This window comes from Echiichthys vipera (assembly GCF_963691815.1).
Source record: "Echiichthys vipera genome assembly, chromosome: 3".
Classification (NCBI taxonomy): domain Eukaryota; kingdom Metazoa; phylum Chordata; class Actinopteri; order Perciformes; family Trachinidae; genus Echiichthys; species Echiichthys vipera.
In genome coordinates, this window is record NC_139828.1 from 10539797 (window position 1) to 10559444 (window position 19648).

At 41.9% G+C, this 19648-nt stretch overlaps 2 protein-coding genes across 4 annotated transcripts in view; both read right to left on the reverse strand.

The window, feature by feature from the left end:
• Window positions 1–2355: 2355 nt before the first annotated feature.
• Window positions 2356–13198, reverse strand: slc35a3a (solute carrier family 35 member A3a). Of its 2 annotated transcripts, none has more exons than XM_083911344.1 (8): window positions 12827–13198; window positions 12472–12684; window positions 9798–9952; window positions 9525–9647; window positions 6246–6417; window positions 4909–5027; window positions 4616–4749; window positions 2356–4504 (listed from the first exon to the last, which is right to left on the reverse strand). In XM_083911344.1, exons 2-8 carry the CDS (start codon window positions 12659–12661, stop codon window positions 4414–4416), a joined length of 984 nt encoding a protein of 327 aa, XP_083767470.1. In that variant the 5' UTR covers window positions 12662–12684; window positions 12827–13198; the 3' UTR covers window positions 2356–4413. The 2 variants fall into 2 exon arrangements, with proteins under 2 accessions (XP_083767470.1, XP_083767469.1); XM_083911343.1 differs by having other exon boundaries at window positions 12800–13198.
• A 2182-nt stretch (window positions 13199–15380) lies between these two features.
• notch2 (notch receptor 2) overlaps window positions 15381–19648 on the reverse strand; it is a 47716-nt gene continuing 43448 nt past the window's right edge. For both annotated transcript variants that reach the window (XM_083940172.1, XM_083940173.1), the window contains exons 33-35: window positions 19410–19557; window positions 19069–19166; window positions 15381–18866 (exon numbers count right to left, since the gene is read on the reverse strand). In XM_083940172.1, coding sequence (XP_083796298.1) covers window positions 17421–18866; window positions 19069–19166; window positions 19410–19557 — 1692 coding nt within the window. In that variant the 3' untranslated portion in view covers window positions 15381–17420. The remainder of the gene's footprint in view (window positions 18867–19068; window positions 19167–19409; window positions 19558–19648) is intronic.

Below are 19648 nucleotides of genomic sequence, written 5' to 3' on the forward strand. Positions count from 1 at the left end.
GATATGCTGAGCAAATGCGCATCAATCCATCTGGTGGAGTAAGGTTAATGTTCAGTATATCTAGCCATGCAGACTTTTGGGATTTATTTGTGCAAGTTTTGAAATATCCGTCAGGGATATTTCTGCCACCCAGCCAACACAATGGAGGCAATTGATATTTCTTTAGTGATCAGAGCTTTGTAAAACTGCATTTAAACAAGATAATAGTCTACAGCCATGCCAGCAGCTGTGGGGCTGTAGCTAAATGCTAACATGCTTACTGTATAATGACAATGTTAACGTGCTGATGTTTAGATAGTATGTTTACCCTGTTCATCATCTTACTTTAGCATGTTAGCTAGTTACAATTACAGCTGAGGCAGATAGAAGTCTCCCTTTTTTTGCATCAGCTAAAGAGTTATTCAGCTGATTTAAATCTAGCCCTGTGTCATGGCAATGTGTGCAGATTAATGGTTTTTGGCTCCCCTTTGTGGCCGCAGCATACGAAGGTTGGAGTATTGGAGGATTGGAGTATTGGAGGATTGGAGGAGAGGTCCACCAAGTATACTGTTCACATGCACACACTGCCATGACACAGAGCTGGTTTAAATTATGTAAAGTAACCCTTTAATCATCAAAGTTATTACTATACATCCTCTGGGCACCATGAATATCTCGCCACCCATTTAGTAGTTGTTGGAATATTTTACTAAAAATCAAATATGTTAGAGTTTTTATGGAACGACCACTCTCTCAAGCCATGGCTTAAGATTCAACAGCAATAACAGCTGTTATCAAAGTAGAAAGTATTTCAAATCAAAGCTTTTCAGGAGAGACATGTTGATATTGATTTTTTTTTTAAGTAATTTGTCAAAGCTTTGGACACAAGTAGCACTCCATCCATCTCCATTGTATAAGGTGAAGGCTGAAAACCTGCAAAAATACACTTTCTGCATGGCTAGATACTGACAGAAGTAAGAATTTAAATGTTTGTAATTTGGGTGAGTGACCCTTTAAACATTGGTACAGCATTTGGTTTCCACAGACATTGTTTGTTGTGCTATTATGGTCTTTTATAAAAGACGAGTCATGACGACAGAATCACAATCATGTTGAATGAAAATGTTGCTCATCGTTCTCCAGGCAAGTCTCTAGGTTGTATTTCTGTTCGTACACATTCAGCACTCCGTGAGGCCAGCGAAGCGGGTCACACTGAAGTGCTGAGCTAGTCCAGATGAGACAGAGATGAAGAGAGACAAAAGGATGTAACCATGTTATCTTACCCATGCTGCTGCTCATTACTCCTGGTGCAAACCAAACAAGCCTTCACATACACATATACACATAAACACCTCATCTGGAACGACCCGAGCAGTGTCTCTGCCTGGTTACTGCACACCCTGCAGCACAGTCACACAGAGGCATGGAGACTGGATATTATTAAAACATGCCTCTTGTAGCCGTGACACATGAACGGTTTGTGAGGCATCTAAGAGCCCACATTGACAATCAAGGGTAACATCTAGAGCAGCACTTTTGACTGGAGAATCAAAGACGGTGATCTTTACTGGTCTGATTATCAGAGGATTATTGAGGCTTTTTTAGGGGGATAGAAAGTAGAAACGTTTTCACATGTTGCCCCATTTAAAATACAGTGTTAGGGGAAAATACATTTATACTTGACCATGAGGTCACACAGTCTGCTGTCTGCGTGTATCAGGGCCTCAAGTGTCTTTTACAGTATATGTGCCTGAGGACTGGAGGTAGAGCGGTGCACAAGCCCGTTCGTGAGCTCGACACGTTAAGTTCCTATGTGTTCTGCTGATTGAATGGAGTTTAATGCAGTTATTGGTTTAAAATGTCTGGGTAACGGTGTTTAACAGTGTTGTAACATGACACTCTGCTGTGTTACAGTCCTTTCTCTCAGACTGTCTGGCTTTTGCATGCAGTGTTTTTAAACTCATTAAAACAAATGCCAAAAATATCAGAAGTGTGAATTTATTCATGACATGTAGTTTGCAGTTCTGAGGCGTCCTGCCAAGTATTAAATAAGACAAGGCAGACTTGTAATTGTGAAAACAATTAATCTTAGTCTATAATCAGACAGCTGTGTTAAAAAGAATGACATGCTGCTAAGATTGCTCCATGATAAATTGTAAAGAATATTGTGCTACTGCAGTGTATTGCAGATGACTTTTGGTTTAGCTGTTCAAGGTATAAATGTGTGCATTTTATGTAGCGTCGCAAAGATCCGGGAGGAGATACACAATGAATTCAACACAATAACACATACAGAAAACTTTAAGGAAACATTTTTCTTTTATAAAAGATTCACATAGTGGTAATTAATATAATAAACGTGTTAATTATACCCGCTTTATCCCAAGAAAAACAAATGTTCCAGGAGAAAAACACCAGTCAAATTGTCCAAGATGTAAATAATGCCTCACAGTTGTCTGAAGTAATCTGTATAATTCAGTCAGATTTACACATTCAACCATTTTTGATTACTTTGCCACAAAACCAACAGCGTATTTTGTAACACAGGCGCAGGACACAGCGAGCTGGATGTTTGTGATCAGTGGCTTTGTAAAAGTCACGTGAGGACTAGTCAATGAATGAATAAGTTAAACAGACAATTCATTTAGACTTACAGATTACAAGTGAAACGTTGCTATTATTTACGCCCAAGGTTATCATACTGTAATTTCAAATTTTACAAAATAATCCTCACCACATTATAAAACTGTCACTTAAAAAAAAAATCAGCATCTTCAAATAATAACCCCCATTACAGCCTAGAGCTGCATTTCTGATTAGTTCATTCCTGCATACATTTCTGTAGGCTATTCATACACATAGATTACTGTAAAACATGTAACGCAGACAGACCGGTCCTACAGTAGTTCGCCAATGTTTATCATAGACATTCCAATGACTATATGTTGCCTGGCAACAAGGACTGTTTCCAAAAATAGCTGAACAAAACGTAACATGGGAGCCATACTTCAGGAAACAATACTAGTTATGGTTACTGCAACTGCCGTGGTCTAAAGGCTCTTGGTGTAGTGAGTGGTTTTGCCTCCCAGGCATCCTAAACCATTTGACTTGACTGCTTCAGGGAAAACAATGGCGGGAAAGGCTCATTTCAGGGGGAAAAAATGCCAAAAATGTGCTTTCAGAGCTCAACGTGGGACCAGAGAGACTGTCAGAGCCTTAAACACTGTAACTGCTGCGTTCACACCCAACGCAAAGAAAATTTTCACCTCGCTTACACGCATGAGTTGGCCTTGGGATCATATTGGGATAATTTGTGTTAATTCATAATGTAGAGAACAACAACTTTGCTTTCTGTCATCAACCATGACAGAAATAACCACTATTGCTGCTTTGTACCTGTTGTTGATGTCCGTGATGCGTCAGAAAACCAAAAAGCGTCGGGTCTGAGTTTATAGCATCATCCGGTGGCACACAGCTCAGTTAATTTCACTGTTTTCTCTAGGGATTGCTTCTGGATGATTGCCGCTTCCAGCGCTACGTAAGGTACAGATTGTGCCGTGACTTAATTGCATAAACAAATCAAAAAGATGCCAAAATAAAAACATCATGATGCTGAATTGTAAAAAGTCTGAATCCATGCTTTGCCAGGTCTGTCCGCAAGACGACAAGCAAACAACTCTTAAAATGCTAATTTTATGAATTCAGATCTATCGGGGCTATGCTCTGAAGGAGGATCTCAATGGTGGTAGGCTTTGGATGCAAATTTGGAGCAAATTATGTAAATGTTTGTGTATTTCGTGTTGCGTAATTTGCATCATTCGTAACGCCCAATTCACATATTTGCATGTCTGTACTGACTTCGGCCTGTCTGCCTCTGTCATCCTTTATTCAAAGTTACAGAAGTGTATTTTCACTCTGGTCTAACAAGTACAAATGTTTGAAATGCTTGTGCTGGGAGGCTTTTTTTATGATGTCGGTGAGGCTGATGTGGCAGTAACAGAGAAGAGCAATCAAACAGGCTCTAAATAACAGCAACTAGTCGGTCCTGCCGAGAATTTCTCTCCAGATCTGGAGGTGTGGCAGCCACACGCATTTCTATTATAGTTACAAAGAAAAACAAAATCAATTACCACTTGTCTTTTCTCATTGAATACCCTGCTCGGCTGAGGCACTTTTGGTGTGTAAGACCCATCCCAGCGTTGTGCTTGCTTTTTGTGTTTTTAACCTTCTTTTTCCCTCTTCCTGTCCTCGGTCCTGCCTACTTACCTCCTCTCTTCCTTCGCCTCTGCTCCGTCTCCTCCTTTTTGTGATCGCAATATAAGATAGAGACCTTTCCCCTTCTTGTTTCTCCAGCTCTCTGTCCTCCTTTCAACTCCACGCTGTGACGCTTCAACAGGACCTCCTACTGCTGCTGTAGTGTCAGCCGTGAGTGTCCTACGCCCTGCTGGGGTTGGGGGATGGCTTGCCTTCATAACCGTAGAGGAAAGTGGCTGCGATGACCAAAATGGCCCCCATGAAAAACACCCTGTGGACGACAGCAGACAACACCGTCAGCTCGAGAAATTAGGATTATGAGAAAGCAAAGCACAAGAGAAAAAAATACAGGAGAGAGGGAGAGAGTGACTGCTTCCTCTACCCTGTGGGGTCGAAGTCCTGTAACCAGAAGTACGATATAAGAGTTGACAGGATGATGGAGAGCGATGTAGCAAAGCCCTTGAGGATGTTGTCTGCATACTTGATGACCGCTGCTATGACCAGACCACCCAGTGCCTGGAGAAACAACAAACACACAGACACAGATGGACAAAGGCATGAGCTGAACGGGCCGATGGGGGGGTCTGATCCATGAAATAATCCAGGCCTCTGTTACCCCAGAGGCCTGACATTATATTTGACATATTGGATCACTGGCAGTGGAGAGAGCGTTACCTGCAGTGCTACGACAGTCCAGGTGACCGAGTTGTATCCCTGGAACATTCCTGACTCCCTCACCCTCTCTCCATCGTAGGTCAGCATCCCAAAGAGGCCAAAAACAAAGCCAAACATCCCTAGACACAGGTGCCCATACATTCATCATATCATCAATGTAAAACTATTTACAATTCAGTGAAAGAGATGAGTTCAGATGGTACCAACTACTGTGCGCAGACATATTGCATGGTGAATTTTAGTTTAGCGTTGTTAATGATTCAGTCATTCAGTCAAGAAATAGTCTGACATGTAACCACGAAACCACAGTCTATCGCTTCTAACACTTTAGTTTTTGTTCGGCTTAAACATACGAGACATAAAGCGTTCATAAGTAAGTTCTAAAAGGTGCTTGAAGATTTATCATCTTAGGACAGAGCCAGGCTAGCTGTTCACCCGTTTTTAGTCTTAACCCTAAAATAGGCTAAGCTTGTGTTAACCATCTCCTGGCTCTAGCTTCATATTTAGTGTATAAACACGACAGAGGTGTCCATCTTCTCATCTCACTCTCGGCAAGAAAGCTAATAAGTGTTTTTTCCAACAATATCTAACTATTCCTCTAACATCTTGCCACAGCATGCACCCTAAATAAGTTGCTTTTCTCCCCTACTTAAAATAAAATAATAATAAATAATAAATCTGTAACTAACTTAGTGTTGTCATATTTGATTAATGTGCTAATTATGATTCTACTTAGGTCAATTGTTATGTAAGATGCCCATTACAGAGGAGAGCATATTTTGTCCAGTCCAAACCCCAAAAATATTTACGTGACTATCATACGAAATAGAGAAATATCTGGCATTTTGCTCGGCAAATTACTAAAACTATTAAAATGTAAAAATGTATCAACTAATCGTTTCAGCATTGATTGCTAATTTCCTTCATTTTACATTTTCTTGTATCACTTTTACAACTTCTAACAACAACAACAACAAAGATACACAGAACTTTCTTCACTGCTCTCGTTGCAGATCTAGGCTCCAATGTTGTTAATGCAGGTGAACAAGCTCCAAGCTCACACCAGGTATCGTAGGAGACATGCCTCACAAGCTCCAGGGTAAAAATAAACTAGACAGGAACATTCATCTTAACAGAAACATATTGGAGGTAAAAATTCCAGCTGGCTCTCTGCGGAGGGTATAAAGGAAACTGTGCACACACACAAGAGCTCGCTTCAATCTGTTTTCATCAATATCTCACAACATTGTTGCTCTGTGGATGGACATGCATTGATCTAATGTCAAAAACGTACAACTTTAACCCTTGATTGTTTCAACGGATCGATGGGTACTGACCTAGCTGAATATTGCGAACCCAGACGCTCTGTTTGCTCTCCTTTAGGATCTTCTCAAAGTAGACACCAGCAAACCCACTGGAGCAGCACGCCACCAGGACCGCTGCTACACCGACAAACTGGGAGCCTGTAGAGAGGGCCTCCTTTTCTGGGGCCGCAGTCTCAGAGGGCCACTGCAAACGCAAAGAGACACTTGTGAAAACCTTGTGGTTGAACGTTCATTCTCGACCTGGGGATCAGTAGTTTGAAAAACAAAAAGTTCAATTTCCTATTGACAAAATCCCCAAAACATCCCAGAAGCCATTCACTAAAAGCAAACTCCATCCACTGAGGAAGACTGTGAGATGTGGTTGAAAAGTAGTAAGTGGACTTTGAAGGTTTCAATCTTGAAGATCTCCTGGAAGATTAATTGCAGATGGGTTTTTTTGGATCTCACTTCCCTCCATCTGTACTGCAGTCATTGCTCTTTGTTTGTTTGGCCATAGTTACACAGGAGTGTGCTGCATAGCTCTGCCTACCCTCCCTGGCAGAACAATCACAGCCAGGTGATGGAAAACGGTCATTAACTGGGTCCAGCTTGTGATCTGTCCTGTGAATTTCACCACAAGCACTCGGTGAATAATATTGTTAAAGTTTAAAACAAAAGTTTTTTTGTCCACATTTAAACCTGTTGGTTTAGGGTAAAACATCGGAGCCCAGTTTTAGTGTTTGCACCTGTTTTACAGACGGCAAAGCAAATGGAGTTGTTTGACTGTGGAAACTAGAAAATAATTTGATTCAGTTACTTTAATAAAGCTTTTTTTATGTCACATTTAAATTTTTAAGCTGACATTAAACTGCTTAGTATCTTAATTACTCAATAAGGTGACTAAAAATGGCGACCCTATTTTTAGTATTGGCAACCAAAGGCTGATGCCTGATGGCAACGTTAGTAAAAGTTAGTGTTGAGCTCTGATAGGAGTGCATCTATATTCGCATATCGTCTTCACAACAGCAATGTTTTCCATCTCATGTTGTATTTTGATACTTTATTCTGGTTTGTAGCGATTATTTTCTCCACAGAAAACAGAAATTGGTTTTGCATTGTATTTTTTATAGGAAATTTAGATTCAGATTAGTTCTTGATTGGGATTTAAAAATGAAGATTTTGCCCAACAGAATAATTGTATTTATTATCTGAGGGCTTTTTTCATCCAAAAAAAAACACCATAATGTTAAAAGGTGTACATTTAAAATAGATATTTAGTGGCCATAGCCGACCTATCGAAAAAAAGGTGCGTTTCATCGAATGAATAAATATCCAAATACCAAATCAAACTGTGTGTGTACTTAGTAAGGCTTAAACTCTCTGTAATGATTAACAGTCACACTCTCTGCAGCCAGGATGCTGGGTACCTGACATTTCACAGAAAGGCGTCTTCACAGCTTTGCCAAGTAACAAAAATGCTGCGAGTGTTAGTTTCTGCGTTATGTGCTGCAGTAAGCAGGAAAAGTGATGTTAATGCAAGAAAAGAAAAAGATGATGATCTCTGGTTGTGCAAAGAAAAAGAAAAGGATTGTAGGTACTGCACTTTTCTTTTGGACCAAAAAAACATTAATTCTTTGTGTAAAGATCATTTCAATAAGTTAACAATTACTGGAACAGGATGTTATTTGCCTGCCACCTATATACTGTACCTCCTCCAGTAGCAAAAACAAACCCTACTGAGTGAGAAGTGACACCATAAACCATTCAAAACAGCAACAACAATTAGTTATCAGCATGCTGTCGTTTGAGCTTCTTTATTTGTTTGTAGGAGATACTGTAAACAGGCCGTGGGTTACTATCGCCTGTGATGTAAGGATCTGTTAATTGAGCCTTGGGCGGTGTGTCAAGGATAAAAGCCCTGTTATATATCATCCTGGCCTGCACAGTTTGGAGTAAATGCTTCTACCTGTCTGATCCTGTAGATTTATGAAGATGTCCTCCTCCTCTCCGTTGTCTTTCTGTCTGTGTGCTCAGCCAGCATTAAGATCACATCCGGTGTAATACGAACTGACTGGCACTTTCTTTGTTTTGCCAAGAACGAGGAGGAGGTGATATCACAAAAGTATTTCCTTTTCTGACACTTGAGCACATCCCTCATCGCCACTGGCAGACAGTATTTATTCAGTGTTCCAGTTCAGGCCTCATTATTTTTGTTTTATTTATCTAACCTTCACAGAACTCTTACTAAGATTAAATATATATTTCCTTTATCTGGCAACTAGAAGAAATTAGAGATCACACAATTAATTCAAACTAAATAAATATGGTAGGCACACTTCCAATACAAAGCTGAGTAAATGCTTAATTAGACAAAGTGACACCAACAGGATTGGCCACATTCTCTTTCTTCTTTGACTTCAAAAGGCATTAACATGATGGCCTGTCTAACGTCTTTCAGTATGATTCGGCTGACAGCCATGAAAAGCAACCTGAGCACTAAGAGGTGGAGGAAGCTACTTGTGGTGAAAATGATCCACATGCTAAACTTGCTCAACGAGTGGCGAGTACAGGTTTATAAGAAACACTAAACTACACAAAATAGGGACAAAATGCCCAAAGCAACCATCCAGAGCTCAAGATCATCTTGAAATGTCTTGTTCGACCCACACTGCAAAATCCAAAGATATTCACTTTACAGTTCTATACAAAACCAGCATATCCTCACATTTGAGAGGCTGGAACTAGAGTGTTTTTGGCATCTTTGACGTGATATTTCTTAACTTAAAAACAGCTGCTCATAAGAACAACCAGGTGTCTGTATGTACTCTACCACCAAGAGGAATATTATCCCTTGATTATATTATTTTGTCTATTTCTATCCATCCATCCATCCATCTTCAACTGCTTGTCCCTATCAGGGTCGCGGGTGGGCTGGAGCCGATCACAGCTGACATCGGGCGTAAGGCGGGGTACACCCTGGACAGGACGCTAGTCTATCACAGGGCACATAGAGACGAACAGAGACACCATTCACACCTACGGGCAATTTAGAGTCATCAATTAACCTAACACGTGCACGTCTTTGGACTGTGGGAGGAAGCGTGAGAACCCGGAGAGAAACCCATGCAGACACGGGGAGAACATGCAAACTCCACACAGAAGGGCCCCAGACAGGATTCGAACCAGCAACCCTCTTGCTGTGAGGCGACAGTGCTAACCACCTAACCACCGTGCCGCCCCTGTCTATTTCTAGATGATGGTAAATAATTTCCATTTCTACAAGTAATAAACAGACAAGAAGCTTTACTGGACCTGCACAAGAGCCACTCCGGCCATGAGTATCAGCAATGAGAGCCACTGGTAGACGCCCAGCCTGCGGCCCAGCATGGACACCGAGAACAGAGCGGTGGTCAGGATCTTCAGCTGGTACGTCACCTGATGGAGACAGAGTGGGGAAACTGTAAGTAATCCATGAACAAGGATGTGTGAATTGTCTCAGAAAGACACATTAGGTCCTGTTTGTGTTGCACTTGAGCCATTTAGATCTGCACGGTGTCCGCAAACCCAACCTGTCCTCTGCTGTACCTGGTAGGTTGCTGCGTCCAGGTTAGACAAGGCGACATACAGCAGGTTGTTCTGCAGCGTGTAGATCCCAGAGGGAATCGCCAGCTTCAGCGTTTCTATGGGTTTGTGAGCAATTTCCTGACGCAGAACGCTGTTCAGAGCTCGCATGCTGTAACCTAAGGAACGAAAACAAACAAGTTAGACGACTAAACTACTAAAAATCACTAAAATACTTACACATCTGACATCTCCATTCTGGAGCCTCTTCAGTTCAACATTTACATGCTTCCATTGTCTCAGATTATGGAAAACAGTGAAAATAAGGTATCACAATTATGCAGACGACACACAAATTTACATAACCATATCATAAGTGGTCTATGGGTCGAATACACACACTGAGTAAGTGCAATGAACAGATCTTTGACTGGATGTGCCAGAATGGTCTTTGATTTAACAAACACAAAACTGGGGTAGATGTTTTTAAGTATAGTTTTAATGCACCATACATCTGAAACAAAGTCCCAGAAAACGTTCTTTTAAAGTTCCCGTCCTTTTAAATCAAGACTGAAGTCTTTTCAGATTCACACTGCCTTTCATCTAATCAAGTAATTTTTAAATTATAACACTGCACTGTAGCTTTTATTCACATATTATTATTATTATTCTCTTTGTTTTTACACGTTATTTTTAGTGCTTTATGTAAAGTGAATCAAACTGCTATATAAATAAATGTGGCCCTAGGGAAACATACACACATATATACACATAGATATACATTTCTTTTGCATTTCAGTTTCATTTATTTTCACAACTGTCTAGTCTACACAAATGACTTAATTTATATTTTAATTGTACATATATTTATCCCTATATCTTAACTTGCTCTTTTTGTCTTCGATTCAGATTTTGCTTTTACTTGCATGGTTTTCTTTTATAGTTATTTAATGAGCATTGTCGCCTGAGGCCTAAGAGTCTCATTGCCAACGAATATTTCTGTAATTATTGTGCACGAGAAATACAGAACCTTGAAATTAAATTTGTAATTGAGTCCGTCAGCTTTGGCAGGATGTAATGAATCTAAAATTAGCTGTGGAATTTGTTTAAAGTGGGTACTGTGTAAGTCATTTGTGTAAGATTTGTACAGGGGTTGGCATGTTCGTACTAAAGTACAGATGAGCAGTACAGTACTTTTTTGTTTTTTACATGCTTGCATCAGTCCAGGTTCCAGATCTGAGGGGCTTCAAGGTTTCACAGATTCAGTAAACCTGCTTTTTGCATAAGGCGTGTTTCAGTTGGACAGGTTCCAGCTTCTCAAATGTGAGGTTTTTTTCTGTTTTATATATTAATGTAATGTTCAGAGACATTTTCCACAGTTGTGTGACCTTTAAAGCTGAAGTTGTTAACTTTCTATGATAAAGATTTGTTTTTTTTTTCACATTTGCTGAAACTGTCACTATGTTCTGACAGCACAATGATACAGATGAAATGTGAATTAGTAATAGTTTTCTCCTCTTTCTGTCTGCTCCCAGAGATCTCTCTGCATGCTCCTAATGGCATCTGCTACATGAGCTACAGCTAGCTACCACCGCGGCCAAAGAAAAACAACCAATCAGAGCCGAGCTAGTCTCTGACGCAGTGTTAAAGGCCACCCTAAACTCCAATCAAACTGTGAAACTAGGCAGTGCCGATCAAATATTAATCAATAATGAGTTTCTGTATAGCCTATTTCTCACAGTCTTTTCAGAAACATATTTTAGTGCACCGTTCAGCTGCAAAATGAGGACGTTTGTGACCAAGTCCAGCTGAAATCAAGCCCCGCCCACCAGTCGTACAAACTTTCTCAGCTAAAAAGTACAATTAAATGTGATTCTGAAAACACTTTATGCGAGAAATATGCACTGCAATAACATAATCTTTATTTATATTGGATCAGCGCTGTCTAGTTTGCACCATAGACCGTATAGAAGTGAACGTAGCCTCTACATCGAGGTCCGTTCTCTCAAGTTAATCCAATCGTCCTGAGAGTCGCCATCTTTTCAGACTCTGCCTCATTTCCTGTTACCAAAAAAAAGGGCATTGATGTTACGTTGGGGGGAGGGAGATGCGTCCATCTGGCTGACGTTTACCTCCAAGGCAAAGTGAGGGCCAGCGGCTAGCTGTCACATAAGAGACCGCGCCTCTAACTATTCATAAATTTTAACCTCCAGTAAAATAAAAACTAGCCCGGTACAAAAAAATTCACCCTCCTCAGTGTTGTCATAGAGATACGACCTAAACATACAGACTGGAATGTTTTTCAGGCCTCAAATATGTTTAATTATGCTGTGAAAACAGCCTGTTTAACGTGGGGGTCAATGAGAAATTGCTCTTTTGTGAACCTGCCCCTAGTGGCCACTCGGTGAACTGCAATTTTTGGCACTTCCTTATTGGATCAACCAGGAAATTGCTGTGGTGAGGGCTTGGTTTACACTCATTGACACTGCATCAGAGACCAGCTCAGCTCTGATTGGTTTCCCTCATAGTGGCTCTAGCAGATGACATTAGGAGCAGGCACCGAGAGTCAGAAAAACATTACTATTTCACAGATCATCTGGTGATCGTTTGTGACCGTTTCAGCAAATATGAAAAAAAAAACAACCTGGCATTATTTATGATTGTGGTGGTATGCAGTGTGTTCAGCAGGTGCACTCACTGTGCTCTTTGAAGACGAGCAGCACACAGGTGAGGATCTTCATGACCTCGGCCACCACCACAGCTGAGGAGGCCAGGTACCGCGGGCCCTCGGCCTGCAGGGTGCGGGAGTAGCGCATGGTGAGCACCAGGGAGGTGGTCTGGAACACCAGCACGCCCAGAGAGAGGTACTTCAGCCGGGAGGAGGCCATGGTGAGCACAGGTCGGTGTGAGGCTGGGCACAGAAAGGTGAAAATGACCGGAATTGTTAGTATTGTTGGGAGGTGAATAGAGAACCCCAGTGAGGAGTTGAAGAAGACTTTAAGAAGAAAAAAGAGGTTTATACTCACAAAGTAAACACTGTTGACAAGTCTCACCTTTCTGCCTTCAATGGCGCTTTAAAAGCAACTTCCCAAAGGTGAACACTTGTCTGTGCGTTACATTAAAGCCCCGTGTTTAGCGTGTAAAGCCCGGGTCGTGTCTGTTCTCCGCAGCTCTGTGTGTCAGGCAGACAGACAGGTACCGGGGGCTCAACCCAGCTGTCAAAACAGCAGCTCTTCAGGTCCTCGCGTGCATTGACCCCGCGCTGCACCTCAACCGTCCTCTGATAAACTTCCCCGTTACCTCATCAGGGTTTCCACACCGACTGCGTCTTCGTTTAGTGCCATTACTGTTTCACTATGCGCCAGAGGAAAGATTAAACTACACTGAAGCACGGAAAGAATCATGCATGTAAAATCCTGGAGGACTTCCGTGTACACGTTTCTTCCTCGTCTTTTTCTTTTTTTGTCAGATTCCGGTTTGACACAGCGGCCCCTGCTGGACCGGAAACAAGCTGCACCCACGTTTCTCCTATTTATTGTTAAAAAGTGTGAACTAGAGACTTCAGAACAAACTGTACAATAACAAAGCGCTATGAATTATTACATGTATGGTCAAAGTCACATCAAATGGATATTTAAGAAAATATATGGGTTTTTTTATCATCTCGCAGGTCTCTGCTGATTGTGGTGGTGCCTGCTGCCGTGGTCCTGCATGACGCTTCCTGCTGCTATTATAATCTATAACCTTAGCTGTGCTTGTTTCTACTATTCTGCTGTATTAACTGCCATAACATATAAGTCATATTCACATTACTATAGATATTATTAGTTACTGGAAGTGTGTGTCTGTCTCTCTCTGTCCATCTGTCCGTCTTTTCTCTCTTTCTCTCTCCTTTTCTTCCTCTCCAACCGGTGCAGACAGATGTCCGTCCTCCACAGAGCTGGGTCTGTCTGTCTGTTCCTGCCTGTTATAGTGAAGGTTTTCGTTGCCACTGTACTCTATGGGGGAATTGTTGGGTCCATGAAAATCATAAATAAGTCATAGAGTGTGGTCTTTACCTACTCTGTAAAGGGTCCTGAGATAACTTTTGTTTTGATTTGGCACTATAAATAAGATTGAATTGAATTGAATTGAACAGTTCATTGAACCTCCAATAACATGTGGTGAAATGTACACACTATACAGTTATTCAGTGAAAGTGCGGAAAGATTTGAATGATTGGATGATTTTTGCCAATAAAAAACAAACAAGAACAAGTTCAAAACAAATAACCAAGTCCAGTTGCTTTTGACTGAAATTGCTTTGGGGAAAACGATGACCTGGACAAATGAGAACATTCACAGGCTGATTGGATGCTTTATTTCAAAAATGTAAATAAAAAAATACAATAAAAGCTAAAGGAACAAAAACACAATATTAATTTATGAAAAGGCCCGAAAAGGAATAGGAAGTAGCAAAAGCTTGAATTTATCCTTCCCCTTTTCCACTACTATATAATATTAATAATGTGATGTGATGTGATTTATTAATATGATTTTGTTGTTGAAAGTCAGCCTGACATAAACTTAAAACTTCAATAATGAATGGCTTCCTATTGATATCATATCCTGTCATTAACACATTATTTACAATTTTCTACATAGGTGTATATAAGCAAAAAAATAAAATAATAATAAATAATCTGTGAGAAACATATTTAATATGTACATGTTTTTATTAAACAAAACATTACATTACAAAAATTTAGGTAAATCCAAGGCACTTAAAGGAAAACCCTTATGAGTTAAAATATGGGTGTTATTTTGCAGTAAAAATATAACTTACAACTATCAATCAAACCTGCATTGTGTACCCCGAGGAAACACAGTAAAATATCATATTTCCATCAGTCTGCACATTACTGCGTACTCGTCTGTATCACATGTAGGCTGATTATGAGACAATGGGCCCTTCTGGGGCTCTGTTATTGACATGAATGACTAAGCCCCTGACTAAGCGACAACACGCAGAGGCTCTGGTTCAGGGGGGCCTCTAAGTCCTTGGGCCCCTGGGCTCAGAGGCCTGTTTGTTAATCCACCCATAGCGTCATACTTTAATTTTCCATGTGAAACACCAGCACTGTGTCTGAACTTGTGGACTAATACTAGATGGTACCATATGGGGGCTCGTCCGGGATGAGAATTTGTCACCATCTGGCTCAAAGATGGCACCAAAAAGGGAGGCCACACAAAAATCAATGTGTCAAAAAGTAATTTATTAAGCCAAAATGAACAGAATTAACCATTAATAGGTGTATCGTATGTAAGTGTATGACATCAGTTGTGTTAGCAGTGTGTGGATGAGTGGAAATACGGCATAGGCACGTTGAAAGGTGCATCACACCAAACAAAGGAGAAACTACTGGTGGTGGTGCTGCAGCAGGCCTGAGCCAGAGAGCGAGCTCCCAGCCGGCAGGCCTCTTATGCCTAAAAAGGATGTGGTTAGGCAATCAAGGCTCTCCATACCTGCCAGTAAAGCAGTGGAGAAAAAGACTCAAACTGGCAGAGAAGAGAGGCCATAACAGTATATATATATATATATATATAAAGAAAGACAGAATTGCAAAAGTCTATGAAGATCTGGGCTTTATTTCAAAGAACATTTGGTTGATCATTTGGTGTTTTGACAACAGACAATTTATTTTGTCATCAGTTTTAGTTCTTCTACCTTATACAAACATGGTGACAACTACTTCATATGACATGGATATTATAGGCTATTTGGTTAACAGAGGAAAGTACAAAAAAACTTTATATACAGAAAATAGACACATGGCCTTGCATATGAACGGGAACTGACTCAATTCTTAACAAAAATGCTGACTGACACCTCAATGTACAGTACATGTGGATCTGCAGGGACATCACAGGTTCAGAGGCAACGGCCCTGAAGTTTCAGACACCGGGAATATTGATGAATTAATTGGTTTGTTCACGGACACTTACAGTAAACCAAAACAACATTTCTTGGTATCGAATGTGTGTGCTGCGTGTCGAGCTTTAGTCTTGAACAGATCATGTACTTTTTTTGGCAGAAAAAACCCACTTTGGTCTTAGAGACACTGACGGCCTTTTTTTGAACTTTAAAAAAGTCAAACAGTGAATGATTGTCTGTGTTTACAGAGCAGTCACATTAAGCTATGATCAACCTCAACTTTAAAGAGGAAGACAAAAAAATACTTTATCAAACCTTACTCGTCTCCGGACTTGGTTCATGAATCACTACAATTAAAAAAGGTGCAGATATAAACTGATTGTAGTTAAGCAAAAAGGCAAAACTGGTTAAATGATTTGGGAAGAGAAAACATTTAGGATGGAGGCGATTTAGAGATAATAACATTTGCCTCTGTAACATTCAGAATCATTGGAGAAGTGCGAACAGAATTCATATAAAAAAAAAGAGACATTTGAAAATGTCAACATGTCTTTGCCAAACGGATCTCAGTAATAACAAGCAGAATGTGCTGTAAGTCTATTTACATTTCATCATACAACAAACTAGAACTAATGTATGTTTTTGCATAAAGTTTGGCAAGCTTAATGAATCCCTCAACGACACATGAAAGATGGTGGCACCGCCTGTGGCACGTCGTAACTGCATCCACACTAACTCTGATTTGGTTTTCAAATCAACTCTTCTCTTCTTCTGTAACAGAAACTGCCTTCAACACTTACAATGTTCTTACTGCACCAAAAGCATGCAAGTAAAATCTGCACTTATTGAACCTTTTGATGGGAAACACTAATCTATCAACTATAATCAATGCAGTGAATACATTTAAGTTGTTAGCACAAGTGTAGAGCCATTTAGTAACAAGATGCATCTGTGTGCATTTCTATATAATCTGTAATTTACTTGATGTTCGTCTTTCTAGTCATGCAACAGAATTTTAAAAAATTCCCCCTTTAGCACATAGAAAACAATGCATGAATAAAAAAAACAATAAGGCAACAACAAGGTAGTTTTGCTGAGTTAAAGCATCAACTGAAGATGACCCATCGTAATTAAAAAAATAGAGTGAATGGTTGCAACGACGCGTTAGTATTGGCAGGTTTATCACATTAAACAGCACATAGCATATAACAGAAAGAAATGACAACGTCCTCCAAAACAGACACCATCAATGCAGGCTGTCCTCTGCCCCCTCTCAGTGTCCATCTCTGCTTATTGTTCATTTCTGTTTTTCTGATTCAATACCAGCCGGACGCCATCTGGTTAGCACTTCCTCGTTGATCCCGCAATAAACAGTTTGTGTTCGGGTGCCAAAGTCTTGACTTCGCCAACAGAGAGCACTGGATGCTCAGCTTGGATCACAGGGACTACGTGGAAACTGATTTTAGCTCGTGAGTTAACTGCGTGCTTTTTGGTATTGAGAACTTTTGATATCTAGCTGATAATACTCAATGACGTTTTAGCAACTATACAAACAGTTTTCTTAAGTGCAAAGAGGAGAAAAAAATATAAAAGGGGAGGTGACTGAAGATTATAATGAAGAACAAAAAGAAAATGAACAAGACACGAGAAAAGCATCATATGAGTTACTATGTGTTGTTATTCAACTACACAGAACCCCCAAAGTCAGTCTGTTTATGCTTTCCTCTGGCTGGCCTACGCAAAAACCTGCATGTTACCGAGCTGAGGCTGTTGCGAGGCCTGCTGCATCTGCTGCGACTGAGGCTGCAGCTGCACCTGCTCTGGAATGTGTGTGTGGTGTGAAGATGGCAGTGCGTGGTGGGGGTTCCCCAGAGGGGTGGGGCTGGTGGTGACATCAGACCAGTCCGAGTTGGAGTGTGGCGAAGAGGACGACCAAGGGTCTGGGGACTCGGGCGAAGGAGTGAGATATGGGTGCTCGCTGGGTGGGTGGGCAGAGTGGCCAGGGGTGGTGCCCTCCGAGCCAGTGGTGGTGTAACTGTGTTGGGAGGGGGGAGTGGGGTACTTATCCACAGGGCTCTGCATGGGTGGATAGGAGGGCAGCGGCCGAGACTGGCCCTCAATCCCACTGTGGCTTCCGTGGGTGACGGTGTGAGGGTGCTGCAGGGTGTGGGAAAGCCCATGTGCCATGCTCATCTGCTCAGGCATCTGGTACATCATACCCTGGGAGCACCGGAGGTGGCCTTGCCCCTGCTGAGAGTGACCCTGATTCTGGTTCTGCCCCTGGGACTGTGTGACCTGTACCTGCCCAGGCTGAGGCTGCTTCAGCAAAGCCTGGCCTCTTCCAGGGGCCATCATCTGGAACGTGACGATGGGCGGTAGCTGCTCTCTGCTCATGGTGACATTCATGGGAGTCAGCATCGTGCCCTGGCTGTGGTGTTGGCCCATACCAGTGTGAGATCCCCCCATCTGGTGCGGCACGAGGCCGAACATGTGGCCACCGTAGCCGTGCTTGGTCATGCCCACCCAGCCCTGCTGCTGTCCCAGCATGTGGCTGACAGGGGGCAGCATTGGTCTGGAGGTCGGGCTGCTCAGGAGGGGAGGGGAGTTTGCTGTGGTGGTGACGGCACCGGAAACGTCGCCTGTATATGAGTGTGGCGATTCCAGGGAGTCAACAGGTGACATGGTGACAGAGCTCTCTGGAAGTGCTCCTGCTGCCTTGACGCCATTCACGTTCCCTCCTCCTGTACCTCCTCCACTTCCTCCTCCCGCTCCAGCAGCCAAACCAGGCCCCTCTCCTCCAGCGGGCTTCTTTCTTCTCTTCGCCTTCATGTCTTTTAGCTCCTTAGCTCCCCCGCCAACACCTCCCACCTTCGCTCCACCTCCACCCCTCCTGCTCTTCTTCCCCTGTGGCCCAGGGCGCATGCCGATGAAGCCCGCTCCGTTGGCCCCACACATAGAGTTTCCTCCTCCACCCATGTGGTTAGGGCCGTTGTGCGGACTGTGAACCAAATTGTACTGGTCCAGCAGGCGCACTATGTCATGATGCATGCGTTCTTGAGCGGTGTCACGGGGCAGCCGATCCAGGTGATCGGTGATGTCACGGTTGGAGTAGTGGTCAAGGAGAACCTGAGCCGCCTCGAAGCTGCCTTCTCTGGCTGCAAGAAACAGTGGGGTCTCCTCCTGAAGGAAACACAGCAAGCAGCAGGTTTTAATACACAAAAGATCTGCTTTGAGTGGAGTCTCAATTTAATCTGTGCATTTAAAATACAGTTCTGGATAAAAGTCTGATTGGTACATTTAATATAGATTTAAAAAAATGTATATTTGTTTCAGTACACGTTTCCTTGTTTGAAATAGCATAAATGAAAACACAAGTACCAACCTTATTGTCTTGCATATCACGATTGGCTCCATTCTTCAAAAGCACAAGAGTGGCCTCCACATTATTAACTGCAGCTGCCCAGTGCAGAGCGGATTTGCCTACATGGTGGGGACAGTGAGAAAAGACAAAGAAGCAAACCCATGTTAGCCAGAATAAAATTATTACAATTTGGTTTTCTGCTCCATTGCATTCGTAACAATATTTTTGTGACCTTCAAGTCTAAAATGTTACTAATGCACCAGATTGTAAAGGACTGAAGCAAGTATTACAGTGTAAGGTTTGCTAACATGAGAGCAATATTGTAATCCAAATAACCACATAAATATATGAAGTTTGCTGACCGTGGTCGTCTACAGCATTGATGTCAGCGTGGCAGTGGATCAGCTCTTCCACCATGCCCTCAACAGCTAGCCTGGCCGCCAGGACCAGTGGGGTAGTGCCGTCATTCATCCGGGCATCGAGTTCTGTTGCACGATTACGGATCAGAATCTGAGAGAAGACAAATATACAAACACATGAGATATGATGAAAAATACACGACAGAGGATAGTGATGCACAAGTAATTACATATAAATATGT

Coding starts and splice junctions, on each gene's coding strand:
- slc35a3a (XM_083911344.1), bottom strand. CDS start 12,661: ATGGCCTCCTCCCGGCTGAAGTACCTCTCTCTGGGCGTGCTGGTGTTC. Junction 5,028..6,245: donor GGTTCGCAATATTCAGCTAG/GTCAGTACCCAT, acceptor ACCTGTGTCTAG/GGATGTTTGGCTTTGTTTTT. Junction 4,750..4,908: donor GGACTGTCGTAGCACTGCAG/GTAACGCTCTCT, acceptor TTGTTTCTCCAG/GCACTGGGTGGTCTGGTCAT.